The sequence below is a fragment of the Sarcophilus harrisii genome, chromosome 6 (assembly GCF_902635505.1).
Source record: "Sarcophilus harrisii chromosome 6, mSarHar1.11, whole genome shotgun sequence".
Classification (NCBI taxonomy): Eukaryota; Metazoa; Chordata; class Mammalia; order Dasyuromorphia; family Dasyuridae; genus Sarcophilus; species Sarcophilus harrisii.
The window spans coordinates 80,185,314-80,200,177 of record NC_045431.1 but is presented as its reverse complement, the minus strand read 5'-3'; the positions used below and the strand labels follow the sequence as shown (position 1 = coordinate 80,200,177).

General features: G+C 36.8%; 1 protein-coding gene across 2 annotated transcripts in view; it reads right to left on the bottom strand.

Annotated features, from left to right (window-relative positions):
* Positions 1–14,864, bottom strand: part of LOC100932208 — a 131,358-nt gene that overhangs the window by 22,908 nt on the left and 93,586 nt on the right. For both annotated transcript variants that reach the window (XM_023505919.2, XM_023505918.2), the window contains exons 15-17: positions 13,856–13,907; positions 6,624–6,735; positions 3,351–3,434 (exon numbers count right to left, since the gene is read on the bottom strand). In XM_023505919.2, the coding sequence (XP_023361687.1) occupies positions 3,351–3,434; positions 6,624–6,735; positions 13,856–13,907 (248 nt within the window). The remainder of the gene's footprint in view (positions 1–3,350; positions 3,435–6,623; positions 6,736–13,855; positions 13,908–14,864) is intronic.

Below are 14,864 nucleotides of genomic sequence, written 5' to 3'. Positions count from 1 at the left end.
TAACTTGATTGCAGTAATTGATATTGAGTGTAAAAAGAATTTAGCTAAAGAATTCAGAGTTTACATTAGTGAGGTAAGATTAATTCACTGCAGCAAATATTATTAAGTTCCTACTGTGTTCAAAGCTTTCTGCTAAAGATCAAACAGTTCTAGCCCTCAATGTGCTTGCTTTTTGTGGGAGATACTGCAAGTAAGCAGATAGATAAAGGGCCATTACAATTAAAGGAGGGAGGCTGTGTTTGGGGGAGATCCTAAACTGAATAGTAAGAGAAAATAAGAATTTTAAGAAGCAGGAGGTAAAGAGGAATTATATCCCAGATCTGGGAGACAATTTGTATAAATTTATGGAAATAAGAGATGGAATCTCCAGTTCATAGTCTCCTTTGACTAGGACATAGAATACATGAGGGAGGTCATGAAAAATGAAGCTAGAAAGGTAAGTGGGAGCCCCATTGTGGAAAGCCTTAAACATCGAACTGAAGAGTTTGTATGTTAATCAAGAAGGAAGAAGGAGCCCCAGTAAAGCTTTTATATTGGGGAAAGTTTCCTGTAGGAGATGAGATGTTAGCTAGCTGGGATTTAAAGGAAGCCAGGAGTCATTGGAGTGGAGGAGTGAAAGTATTCCAGGCATGGAGCACAGCCAAAGACAGCAAAGACAATGCTCCTACTCAGGAGGTGAAGTGCCTTGTCCGTGGAATAGCCAGAAGGCTGGTGTCACTGTATCAGGTGTAAGAGTTCCAAGCGGAGCATTTTGCATAGAAGCAATAGGAAGCTCCCAGAGTCTGCCGAGTTGGGGAGATGACGCGGTATTGGACCCGCATTTTAGAAAAACCCTGTTAGCCTGGGCTGGGGAGAGACTTGAAGCAGGAGGACGTACTCTGGGGCTACTGCAGTGATCCAGATGTGGGATGATGAGGGTCTGAGTCAGAGACGTAACATCATCACGGGGAAAGGGGATGCATTGGAGGGATGTTGCCAAGGTGAAAGTGGTAAGGCTTGGCAACGGCGTGGATGTGGGGAGGGAGAGGAAGGGAGGAATCGGGGTGACTCTTGATGGGGACTGGGAGGATGGTCTGCCTTCTCCAGTAACAGGCCAAACAGAAGGGGAAGAGGGCTTGGGGAGAAGACAATGAGCTGTCTTGGACTGGATGTCCCGTCTGAGATGTCTGCAAGGCTCTTGGAGGAGGTATGAGATTGTTTACTGATGGACTGGAGGATTCCTTCAAGAAATAGTAGGGTCAAGAGTAAGGTATTTGGTTTGTTTTGGTTTGTAGGGGAGGGGAGATCTACAAATGTTTCACAAATTCCAGACGAGACAAAGGTAGATAAGGTAGGGCAAGTCCTTGGAGGAGATAGGATGAGATAGGATCAAGGGGAGAAAGGGAATGATTAGATTTGACAAGAAAAGGAGCTACCTTTTCTTCAGAGATTGGAGCAAAGGACAGTGTTTGGGGAATTATAGTAGGGGAGAAGAGGACATTCAGAACAGATTATATGGAAATATTAATGTTGAGTAAATATATATTGAGGGGAATGAGAGAGGGAGCTGCATTTCAGAAGATGACCATGAAGGAGCTATCTTTTGGGGAGAGCTATCTTTCTGAAAGGGCCTGAAAATGCCAGAAGTGTATGTTAAAGATCTAGGATAAAGGGAACTAAATTTAAGTGAGCTCCTGAGAGCAGAGAATGATTTGAACATGCAGAGGGAGAGCTAAGTGTAGGAAAAGTTGAGAGGAGGTTTCTGGGATTGAGGAGTGAGAGATATTTTGCATTAGCAATTCTGAATCACAGGGTTAAGCAAAGTACACTGAGAAGCTACAGATGCAGGAAGCTGGTAGAAATGCCAGGAAGTTAAGGCTGGCCCTTTGCCCAAGCAAATATTTCATGATCAGGTCCCCTTACTCAGACTGAACTCATGACTGGCACTGGTTGTGTAGCTTTATTCCAAAGTGGGATGGGTAGAAATGAGGTATACAAGGAAAAAACACAATATGCAGTGTTCCTCATGGAATAAGGGGTCTTCTCACACAAGGAACCTATGGACCTTTTGGTCCATGGATAGGTTTGATAAATGTATTTTGATATGACTGATTTCCTTTGTAATTTGTATTTTATTTCCTGAAACTGGATTTCAGCAAACTACCAAAAGAGTCCATAATACAGAAAAGGATTCAGAACTCCTCTGATACCTTTGTCATCGGCCTAAGGCTCATACTCTGTGATGGAGATCTGCACAAGAGCTTGGAGGGACTTAAGTGTCCTCTGAGGCAGGTAATGTTTAAATGGGGCTTCAAAGGTACTACTGCTTTTTATAAACACCTATCAAGGCTCTGTTAACAAGAATAGTCACAAAGTCTTCTGGGTTTACACAAAGTCAACAATGGATGTTTGGTCCTTTTCGGAATTGCATGTAGTCCAGCATTTTACCGTTCGATGAGTGTTAAGAGGTTTAAAGTGAAAACTTTCTACTAAAGAATAGCTATTTTGCAACCCATGTCTAGTGTTTGCCAAAGTACTCAGTATAATTAGAGGGCTCTCAGTAGTTCATAAGAGTGTCTCATAGGACTGAAGAATGCTTCTAAGAGTGAATAAGAGGTATAAAGTAAAAAGAAAAGGAAAACAGATGCCTCCAGCCATATCTTAGATATTCCAGGGACTTGACAAAGTTTCTTGAATTTAATGAATAGATAAGAAGAGAAAGGAATGGCAGACATTTGGATTTGAAAAGGAGTTCTAGTGGAGTTTATTTAGTCCAGTCTAACTGAAGCATAAATCCCTTTAGATTCTTTCAAGTGGTCATCCCATTTCAGCTGGTCAACCTCTAATGATAAGGAGTTTACTACCAGTTGAAGCAGCCCTCTGCATTTTGGAATAGCTCTACTTGTACAATTTCTCTTTGATATTAAGTTAGAATTTGCCTCCCTGTAACCTCCAGGGACAAATATCTGGCCAAATTTTTGAATTTTCTTGTGTTTTTTTTCTACTTTATTATACTTTCATGGAAAATATATGAAGGGAAGAAAGAACAGAAACTTAGAGATAATAAGAAATATGGGATGTGAGGGAAATGGAAACTGAAAGGCAGTTCTAAGCAGAGCCACCATTCTAAAATTCATGGAATGAGGAGGTTAAAATACTCAGAAGCAGGATCAGCTTTTCTGGCTTCAGATAAAGGCAGGCCATTATTCTTTGACATTATTGTTTTGAAAGTTATAACTGAATTCCATCCCCTTTTTTGTAAGGTCCCACATCTGAAATAGTTGCTTTCCTAGCCAGCTTAGTGCCCCAATATTACAATGCATGAAAATGTCCCAAGCAGGAATTTTTAAAAACAGAAGATAAAGAAATACCGATATTTGCAGAATTGCCTTTATCTCCACTTCTAGTATAGGCTAGATCCTCTAAACGATAAGTCAGTGAGCCATGTGGTAAATCTATGGAAAAAAAAATGAAGAGAAATTTAGTTATTGTTTTATTTTCAGTTATCAAAGCATCTATTCAGGGGTCCTCAAACTTTTTAAATAGGGGGCCAATTCACTGTCCCTCAGACTTTTGGAGGGCTGGACTATAGTAAAAACAAAAACTTTGTTTTGTGGGTCTTTCTAAAGAAACTTCATAGCCCTGGGTGAGGGGGATAAACGTCCTCAGCCACCGCATCTGGCCCACGGGCATAGTTTGAGGACTCCTGAAATGAATGGAGAAACAAAAATTTCTCAAGAGAAAAGGGGTCACTAGTAGAAAAAGTTTAAGATGCCCTGTTCTAAGTCATCAACTGCTTAGTTAAAGCAGTTCAATGGCTGAAAAAGTCATTATTTTTTTTGAAGTTTTTCTCAGCACCCCAACAGCTTCAGTTTTATGATGACATATGGAAATTAACATTTTTAAAAAGTTGTAGTGTAAATTCATTTTCTATCTATTGAAAAAAAAAGTCACATTATGAAAATTAGCCCAGTAATGAAATCAGAATTGGACACAGCATCATTTAAGGGATCTGCAACTTTCCACACAGGTAAAACTATAATATTATTTTGCTAGAAAGGAAAAATATCTGTAGTATGAAATAATAAACAAGAAGCAAGTAATTTAATATTCCTTCCTTTCTGTACGGTTTCGGGGAGGAGAATAACTTTCTATATTCATGTTGCCTTTCTTATGGAAATATGTCAAGGACCTGTATTTTATTTTTCTAGGAGTTTACTCCCCTATTGCTCCCAAGGCTAACTGGTCTACAACAAACTCAGAGGGTCAGAGAGATTAAAGAATTTGACCACAGTCACAGAGTTACCACATGACAAATGTGGGCTTTGCTCTTAGATCATTTACTTTCAAGTCCAGGTCTTTATCTACTACACTGTACTTCCCCTCCATTGCCTCATTTTGAAATACACAAATATGTATATATTCTGTAGAGCTGAACACTCTGTTCAATATGGGCAAATTTATAAATTATTTAATAGTAATAAAATTGTGAAGAGTAATTCAACAAAATTGCCTCCAAAGGATAGAATAATAATGAGGAGTTTAAGCTGAGTTGCCTAAGTTACAAAATATTTTTAACTAAATGAAGTTTAATGATTTTAAAATTTATTTTATTATTATTATTATTTTGCTGAGGCAGTTGTAGTTAAGGGACTTGCTCAGGGTCACACAGTTAGGAAGTGTTAAGTGTCTGAGATCAGATTTGAACTCAGGTCCTCCAGAGTTCAGGGCTGTGCCATCTAGCTGCCCCAGTTTCATGATTTTTAATATGCAATAATTCAGATTAGGTTACCCAAAAGGTATTGTCAACTAGGAAGCTGGGACCCGCTGTTATGAACAGGGAAGATTGATTTGTTATCTGGACATTAATAAAGTAATCAAAATAAGTCAATTTTTTCAAATAGACCAAACGCCTCCCAAATTCAACTTAAATGTCACATATTCTTCTTAACTCATTTAGGAAGTCTTTCCCCATAGACAATGAAAAGATCACCTTGCTGGTTTCTGACTTAACCATAAATTCTCTATTGATGATGTTCAAGGAAGTTATGTATTGATTTTTATGTCTAAGTATGTTCAGAATTCCAATCCTCCCCCAAATTTTCCTAGAATCATAGATATAATGCTGAAAGGGAATTTGGAAATCATCTAATGCTAGTCCCTCATTTAACAGATAAGGAACTTGATACCCTGAGATATGAAGTGATTTGCCTAAAGTGGTGCAGTGGATAGAGCATTAGGCTAAGAATCAAGACTCATCTTTAGGAATTCAAATTCAGCCTCAGACACTTAATTGTATGAGCCTGGATTAGTCAGTTCTCAACTACCTCATCTGTAAAATGGGCTTCAGAAGGAAATGGCAAACCCCACCAGTGTCTTTGCTGAAATTTAGATTACAAAGAGTTGGAAATAACTGGGGAAAAATAACAGGATTTAATTCATTACTTCACAACTAATATACTTTCTACTGTGCCATGCTATCTTTTCATCCAACAAACAGATTTTGATTCTGGTATTATTTTAAGCTTTGATTCCTAAGCCTTTGCTTTTCTTTTGATTTCTCTGTTTACTATTAATTAAATTTTTTTTATGCTGAGGATTTTTTAAACATTCATTCTTAACATTTTGAGTTCCAAATTCTTTCCCTTTCTCCAGTCTCAGCCCTATTCATTGAGAAGGCAAGCAATACAATACCCATTATACATGTGAAGTCATGCAAAACATATTTCTATATTACTAGCGACCATTAGTATTAAATTCCACTAATGTGATGATGACAGTCATCATCAGTTATTTGTTTAATTGATAATTAATTAATGCTTATTTATTTAATTAATAAATATTTGAAGAAAGTAACTTCCCCTCATGGTCTTGTCAGAACAATTAAATTTCTAAAAGACACAGGTGGTTTTTTGAGCAAGAAGTTCAAATACATTTAAGACTGTCCCAAATATCTCTCTTCTCTGATTTGATTTACCTACTTTTTTTTTTTTTTTAACTGGTTTCTGTGATATCTTCATTATATTGGGCACTTTTCTCATCTTTTTTCACCTGCGATTTCTGTCTAAATAAAACAAATAAAATTCTGTCTAAAAAATTCTAAACTAAACTAAAAACTAAAAAAAACCCTCAATTGGCTCTGCATCCCTTTCTAAAACATTTTCAATATTAGGTTTTCCTTGACTTTACCTTGCTGTGTTCATTTTAGTCTTATATAAAATGAAAGAATATTTATGAAGCACTTAACACAGTGCCTGACAAACAGTAGGTACTTAATAAATGCTAATATCTCTTCTCTCTCCCCACCTCCCCTTTAAGGGGACAAAGTGGATCTGTCATATTTCTCTTCCCTTCTGCATCTCATCTCTCATTTCTTCCTCTGAAGTCGTGATAACAGATCACAGACTTTGAGCTAAAACTAGAAGATCTTAAAGAACCATCTAGCCCCATTGATTCAGATTTAAATCCTTTGTTGACCCAATCTAACCTGAATGGATGAGTTACTTCTACTTGCCAAATCATGGCGCTGCCTTGTCCATCATTCGGGCATGTCTACTGGCTGCCAGCGGAGAGCAGGCAGGGGCAGGGGCAGGGGCCGGCCTCCGTGGCACAAAGAAAGCATTGGCTGCTGCGGATGCACGTACCTTTCAGTTCATCATCTCTCTCAGGTAGAGCAGGTGAAACAAATTCATCTGTTGTGAAGGTGAAGTCCTCCTGAAACGTTTCGACATGCTGCCCATTAATATAGATATCAATCTGAAAAAAAGGTTTAAGATTTTAGAGTATATTTCAAAAGGTTTCTAGAAAAGTGAAGGACTGAAGTCAGGAAAATCACCCATTTATTCAGAAATGGACTAGTAAGCTCTTTAATCAGTTTGTTTCTTGCTTATCTACCTTTTTTGTTTGTCAAGACTAGCAGTAGATTATCTCGCAGCTCCCCTGATACTGCTGCCTGGTGACTCCCCGGGCACAAGGAGACATGATAGGCTTCGTATTGCGGCTCCCTGTAATTCCTGCCCAAGACCTCCTGCCTCAAGAAGGGGTTTTCATTGCTTCCTGACTGACGGTAGTATGTGGCAATGGAACCAAGAGGGAAGACAAATGCTGACTGAGCTTGGGAAGGAAAAACAAGCCTGTGAGCCATGCCCCAGAACTAAGGACCCTTTGTTCCTGGGGGATTCGTGTGTTATGTCTGCCTCAGAGGGACCAGTCTCCCTGGAAAAGCCACTCTGGCCTCCTCTGCTTTTCTTCCAAGAACTCGGACTCCTCTCCATCACAGCCACCTTCCAGTGCCAGGTCTTCACGGAAGAGCCTGCCAAGGTCTGCAGAAGAGAAAGGTCAATCCACCCTACACTCCTCCAAAGAGCCAATTCTGAATTTCCTGGATGAGAGGAAGGGAATTGTATTTCTGGGGATTTAAAAGAGCACAGACTGTTTTTTCTCTTGGGTTGTATAACTGTACTTTTTTTTTTTTTTTTTTGCTGAGGCAATTAGGATTAAGTGACTTGCCCAGGATCACACAGCTAGGGAGCGTTAAGTGTGTAAGACCAGATTTGAACTCATGTCCTCCTGGTTTCAGGGCTGGGGCTCTATCCACTGTGCCAACTAGCTGCCCCAACTGTATTTGTTCTTTTGAATTGCTTTGCATTGGCAGGTTTGTCTTCCTTATCCAATTTATAAATTGGGTATAAATTGCAATTTGGGATTAATGAAATTAGGATGGCCTTCCATTCATTTCAAATCCTTTTCCTATTATATAGTTTGTCCGATATCAGCCAATAGAGTAGGAATTGTTTTAGGAGATCTGCATGGGAAACAAATGTTTTATAAAAGTTCTTTTCTTTAGGAAACAGGCCAAAATATAACATGATTATTGAGAAAGCACATGCCTATGGGAGAAAGTATGAATCAAAACCCTTTAGAAGACCTGAGTTCAGAAGATCAGTTAATCCAAATGTTTAATTTATTTTGGGTTTTATGGAACTACCCTGTGTAGCAGAAGAAACATTAATTCTTCTTATTTTAAGACCACTGTTTTCATATGGTTCAGATTTATCAGTTGGGTATCAGCATAATCATTCAATTTAAGCAGTTCAAAAACCATGAGGTAGTTTGGATCTGGTAATGGAGAAGACTCAGACATGTGGAGTAACGAGAAAACATCCTATAATTTTTGTAACTCATAACATAGATGATTAGGAGCTAATTATGTTGGATACAAATCAGACTGGAAGCTATGTCAGTCAAATGACAAAAAAATAATAACAATTCCGATTAGCCAGAGGGTCTTTAGAGGGTCACACTGATGAGGAAGAGTCACCCAGGCTTCTCTACTTGCTAGGACCCTACCAGGGAATACTTGGAAGTCAAAGAGACTTTATGGACTTCTAGGGAAGAGGAGGCTTCTAATTGATCTCCTAATTTAAGAGTTCTTTCTCCTTTCTAATATAAAATAAAAGTGACCTATATTCTGGGCCTGTGGGAGCTATGTTTAGGGAAGCATCAGAAGCTGACTTTATTATATATATTTGTATAGGAGTGATGATATGGAGAAGTGATGCTATCCTAAAGTGATGGTACTCTAGGACTCTATGTCTCTGGGAAGTCTAATTTATAATAAAATGATGAAAAGGATGGACCAATATCTTCTTTTAAGGAAATCTGGAATAGCTAAAAGAGTACTCTATATAAACAGAAGAAAAACCCTGGGTTCAAATTTTACTTTCAACATTTAACTCTAGCTGTTCTGTCCCTGGCAAATCAATTAATTCTTCTGAGCTTTAACTTCCTCATCTCCTAAAAGGGCATAATATGTGTAATATTTGCATCACAGCACTATTGTAAGGATCAAATATGTATAAAGTGCTTTGTAGGCATAAAAGTTCTACACAGATGCCTGTTTTTATTATTATATTGCCCACAGCACAAGCAAAATTCTTTACACTTAGTTAAGTGCATAAGATACACTTTAAAAATCAATTCAATGTGGACTTTATCCCAAAAGAAGTTAGACTATAGGCAACTTTTGCTTCATTAATTCTTAAGTCACTGAAAAATGACTAGAGCCCTTTAGCAAATATGGGATATTTGATTTCAAGGGAGGAGGATATGATGGAAATAACACTATCAGTCAAAATGTATTAGGCATCTGCTGTGTATAGAACAGAAACTGCTAGTGATGGTATTAACAGAAATTGAGTTTTATTGGCATTTACAGCTAAAAAGTGAATCAAGCAGGATATTCTCTACTTAGATTTACAAGTTATGTAGTAAAATGTTGAAAGAATAAATTTTTTAAAACCCAAACTCTATTACATAAAGGATATCCATGTGAAAGTGTATGTGTATGTGTGCTTAATTGTGTCTAATCAAATTAAGATATACAGAAGAAAGCACTTTGAAAAATACTTGTGATGCTATGTTCACTTCTTTTTTCGTTTTTTTCTCTCCCATGGTTTTTTTTCCCTTTTGCTCTGATTTTTCTCTCCCAACATGATTCATAAAGCAATGTGTATTAAAAAATAAATAATTTTTTAAAAAGGAAAAAAGTTTATGAAATATCCAAAAATGGCAAAATGTCATACATGTCTAAGGTTGTTGTACTATTGTTGATTTTACCACTGCAAATAAAAAATGCAAATGCTTAATAAAGATCTTCTTGATTGTGGGAGCTGCAGAGACATTATGGCATTGAGAATACCCCATAAAAGTGCAAGAAGACACTGGTTCCTTCTTTAAAGAAGAAAAAAAAAAGGACTCAACAGTATCTTTGGATATAAGTCTCTGTACTAGGTTTTAGGATTGTAGGATCCATTCTGTGAGATTTTCTGGGCACTGTTTGGTAAACTCACTTGACCTCTTGGGTCCAAATTTATCTTATGGGTCCAGAGCTAAACAGAAGGAAAAACAAGCTGGATTGTCTTTGGGAAATTCCAAAGTTTCTCAAATGAAACCAAACACATCTTTGAAACAAAAATCCCTCTACTTAACCCCAACATCTTTCTGATGATGTTGTAAGGCTGGCAGTCACAGAACCTCTGAAGAATTCAAATTGTGGATCATCCAAAGGGCAGTGGATCAAGTGTATCGAGGATGTCAGCAGACTGTAACACTTCTTCAACAAAGAATTATGAAAGAGGAATTATGCAAGAAAAGAAGAAAAAGCTAAGTCCTTTCTGTTACCCTATGCGAGGCTAGGGACTATACCTATGAGTTCACTGGGAAAGGAAATGACTTCTAACAAAGCAGGTAGCGACTATCTCAGCAATTTACAATCTTGGAGGCAGCTGGGGCAATTAGGGAGTACGAGCTAGGGCTACAGTCAGGTACACTCTGAATTCAAATCCACCTTCAAACACATACCAGTCGTGTGATGTCAGACAAGTCAGTCACTCAATCTGTTTGCCTCAGTTGCTTCATCAATAAAATGGTGATAATAAAAGCATCTTCCTTCCACGGTTGTTAAGAGGATTAAATGAGGTAATTATTGTAATTCCACCAGCACATAAAAAACACCATGTAAATGTAAATTCTTATTATTGCTATTAAAGGGTTTTGCACAATGTCTGCCTGACACCAGGAATGTTATATATATGTTAGCTATGGTGATGTTGATGATGATTATAAATTGGCCTAGAACAATGTTTCTCAGTGTGTGATTTGAAGATCTTTTGGGGATCCCTGAGACCTTTTCAAGGAGAGGTCAAAGCTATTTTCATAATAGTAAGGCATTGAAATTTCTAATATTGATAGATATATTATTAAGAAATATTGTTGTTGTTTATCCTTTGCTCTGGAAGACCAATGATATCAGGAAGGAAGACTAATGATATGCAAGGGGATTGGATTTAAGTGAAGGAAGGTTGTATAAAGTCACCAGCTTAAATTCTCCTCCAGAGTCCTCTGGATCTAGTGATAGAGAATAGATCAGGATAACAGGAAATGGTTCAAGATATATTCTAAATTGGATTTAAGTGAAGGAAGTTTGTATGAAGTCACTGGCCTCAATTGCTCCTCCAGAGTCTTCTGGATCTAATAACAAGGTATAGATCAGAGACTAGAAATGGCTCAAGATATATTCTAAATATTGATAGATATACTCACATAAACAAAAGCTCTTGCCGTGAGGCCTTTGTAATTTTTAAGCTTATAAAGGGGTACTGAAATGAAAGTTGAGAACCTTTGGCCTAGAGTACTGAAAAGTTAAGATTACACAGACAGTTGGAGCTCAGGTATTTTGGCCTTTGGGGTCAGTAGTCTAGTATCTCTCTCTACTTCATGTTGGTTCTCAATTATTTGCACTTGATTAAAAAAGCATCTTTGGGCCTCGATACTCAGTAAACTGAATAGAATTTAATGTTAATCAAATAAAATACTCAATTATAATAATATTTAAACTTTTGCTGAGTATTTAGCAACAAAAAGACAAAAAATATTTATAATTTCTTCTTGTAGGAACTGCTAAAAGTCTCCAATGAATTGGACGCCTCAAAGTTTACTTACTTTTATGGAAAACAAATCTAGAATTCATATCATTTGAAAGACGGCAAACTTGTATCTGTCTTGTTGTTTCTGATCCCTTGGCAACTACCCAGGATGAGAGCTAATTCCATTAGAGCCCTAACTATAATCAGATAATATAAACATAGTGAAGGAGATTGCATTTTCTTTTTAAGGAGAAAGATGCTCCATAGTAAGTCATTCTCCTTCTCTGAAATGACTACTGTCCATGTACCTTTTCTCAAAGTACTCTGCTAGCCTAGATTATATCCCTCACAACTGCTCCTAGACCTCTTCCATCTCTAGAACTTATTCAATCACAGTAACGCCACCTTATTCTCAAATCTCATGGGGGTGAAGGCTGGAGTCTCTGAGGGACAGGCAGTCCTTTCTTCTCAGGAGGGAGGGGACTGTTTTACTGCTGCCTTTTCCCACCTCACCCCTAAATACTGCCTTCTGTATCACCAAACCTATACTTCCACCATGTTGTTAGCATTCGTACACATGATCTGCTCGACTGCTTTTGTTACAGATAAAACATTCCAGGTTAGGGTTCTAAAATAATGGATTTTTCTTTAAAAACTTTAGCTAGTTCAGGGAGTCACCAATCTATTTATTTAGAATATATAATTGTTCTGCCTTCATAAAACTTGAGGCTCTTACAAATTAATTCACAAAACACAGAGATACAATAATGCATTTAAATCCAAGTAAAAGAAAACCAATCTAAAGGGTACAAAGAGCAGACAAATGTACTCAGACCCTGGGAGTCTGTCTTACTTCCTCTCAAATGAGGTAATATAGCTAAAAGGCTTTGCAAACTCTTACGTGTTAAATGTCAGTTATTATTTAATTATTGCTACAAGCACCCTGTTTCCGAAAAGGAACAATAGTATTCCACATTACAAATCTAATTAGAAGGTACATATTTATAATATCCATAGAAACATGCCAGTCATTCAGTCAACCAAAACTCCAAAGGAAAGGGCAGTTCAGTAAATCCAGAAATCAGTGGATATTGGGGAAGGACTCTAAAAAAGAGCTAATGAGCTTTAATTGAAATTTATCTAAAGTCTTTTTTCTTGCTATTATTGTTCAACTGTGTTGGTGATCCCATGTGGGATTTTCTTGGTTAGATACTAGAGTAGTTTGCCATTTCCTTCTCCAGCTCATTTTACAGATGAGGAAATTAAGGCAAACAGGATTGAGTGATTTAAGATTGTATTTGAAGTCATGAAGATAAAAGTTCCTGATTCCCAGCCCAGCGTTCCATTCACTGCACCACCTTGCTGCCCGCCCTTAAAGTGAAAGCCCTTCATAAGTAATCTCAAAAGCCTTTCTGTATTAATAACAGGTATACAAGGATTGATGCTGGTAAGGTCAACAAAATCTCTGTTATCTGTGTAGTGGCATAGATTAGGTTAGGGAAGAATGAATCCATTTACTTGCCATTTTTCAATGTTTACCCCCTTCTCCCAATCTATGCTTTCAACCTAAAGAAACTTTTGATTATGGGAAAAATTTATAATAGCCTCAAATCTAAGTTCATGCTCCTAAATTTTTTTATTAGCTGATAAGCCTCGAACAGGAGCAACTTTTATTACAGTTTTATCTCTGCCTCCTTAAACTTGACAGTCAGCTTCTAATTTTTCCATTATTCTTCAGACCTTTCTTTCTCTAGCTCCAATGTTTTCAGGACAATTTTATTTTTGACATGTTTGGTATCTTTCACAGTTGTCAAAACTCTACTATCTACGTAAAATTTGGGGCAAGAATTTATTTTTTTTTCATTTAGGTCTATTAGAAGTATATTTCAGATATTTTTGATTATATTATATATTTAATGATGCTTTTTTTCCAAACTGTGTTGCCATTGAGGTCAATGTTCTGGTTATTAGAGAGAAATTTTATGGTTGATCTTTATCTTTATCCAGCTAAACTCCTAAAAATGCAAATCTAAAAGGTCAACAAATACAATTACAAATACCTGAAAATTAACTCCAGAGGTAAGTAAGACACAGGTCTTTCCATCCAACAGGAACATACTATAGGAAGTTTTGCTTCATGAGGCCCTAACCAGAATACACTATTCCTTAATTATATACTTTTCTAGGAACTGGAGGAGATACAGAATTAAAATGTCATCTCATTGACTAGGATTTTTATGTACTTATTAGAACTAATTACAAAATCCACTCTGATGACTTGTCCCAAATTAAATTTTCAAAAATGTTATGTATATCACAACAAAACTGAAACATTTCATGGTTTTATTTAATTCCTCTGTCTCGATTTTGTCAGAAATATTTCCAATAATAAAGAATTATCAACTGGTCCTTAAGTCAACAGAATTAACAAATTTAGAAATATCTCTTACCTTGACATTTCTTTGGGGATACAGGAAGAAAAATGGTTTCAGAACTGAAGATCTGGAGATATAAACAAAAGGAAAATTAGGGTTAGCCCAACAAAATATGAAGACTGGGGAAAAAGAGATGAGAGTTGCATATTATGTCTATGTACTGCCTGGTTATTACCCCGTAGCCTCCACTTCTCATATACTAATTTGTTTCCTTCCTTTTTGCTTATCTGAAGGAGAAAACATGACAATTTTTCTATTAAAATGTGTGGCCAACATGAATAATATGGAAATATGTTTAAAATTATCATATGTGTTTAACCCGTATCAGATTTCTTGTTGTCTTGGGGATAGGGGAGGTAAGGAAAGGAAGAGAAAAAATATTTGGAATTCAAAATCTTACAAAAATAAATGCTGATTATTAATAAATTAGAGGAACATAGGATAGTTTACCTCTCAGACCTGTGGAAGGGGAAGGTTTTTATGACCAAAGCAGAACTAGAGATCATTACTGATCACAAAATAGAAAATTTCGATTATACCAAACTGAAAAGTTTTTGTACAAACAAAACTAATGCAGACAAGGTTAGAAGGGAAGCAATAAACTGGGAAAATATTTTTACAGTCAAAGGTTCTGATAAAGGCCTCATTTCCAAAATATATAGAGAATTAACTCTAATTTATAAAAAATCAAGCCATTCTCCAATTGAAAAATGGTCAAAGGATATGAACAGACAATTCTCAGATGAAGAAATTGAAACTATTTCTAGTCATATGAAAAGATGCTCCAAGTCATTATTAATCAGAGAAATGCAAATTAAGACAACTCTAAGATACCACTACACACCTGTCAGATTGGCTAAGATGACAGGAAAAAATAATGATGATTGTTGGAGGGGATGCGGGAAAACTGGGACATTGATGCATTGTTGGTGGAGTTGTGAACGAATCCAACCATTTTGGAGAGTAGTTTGGAACTATGCTCAAAAAGTTATCAAACTGTGCATACCCTTTGATCCAGCAGTGT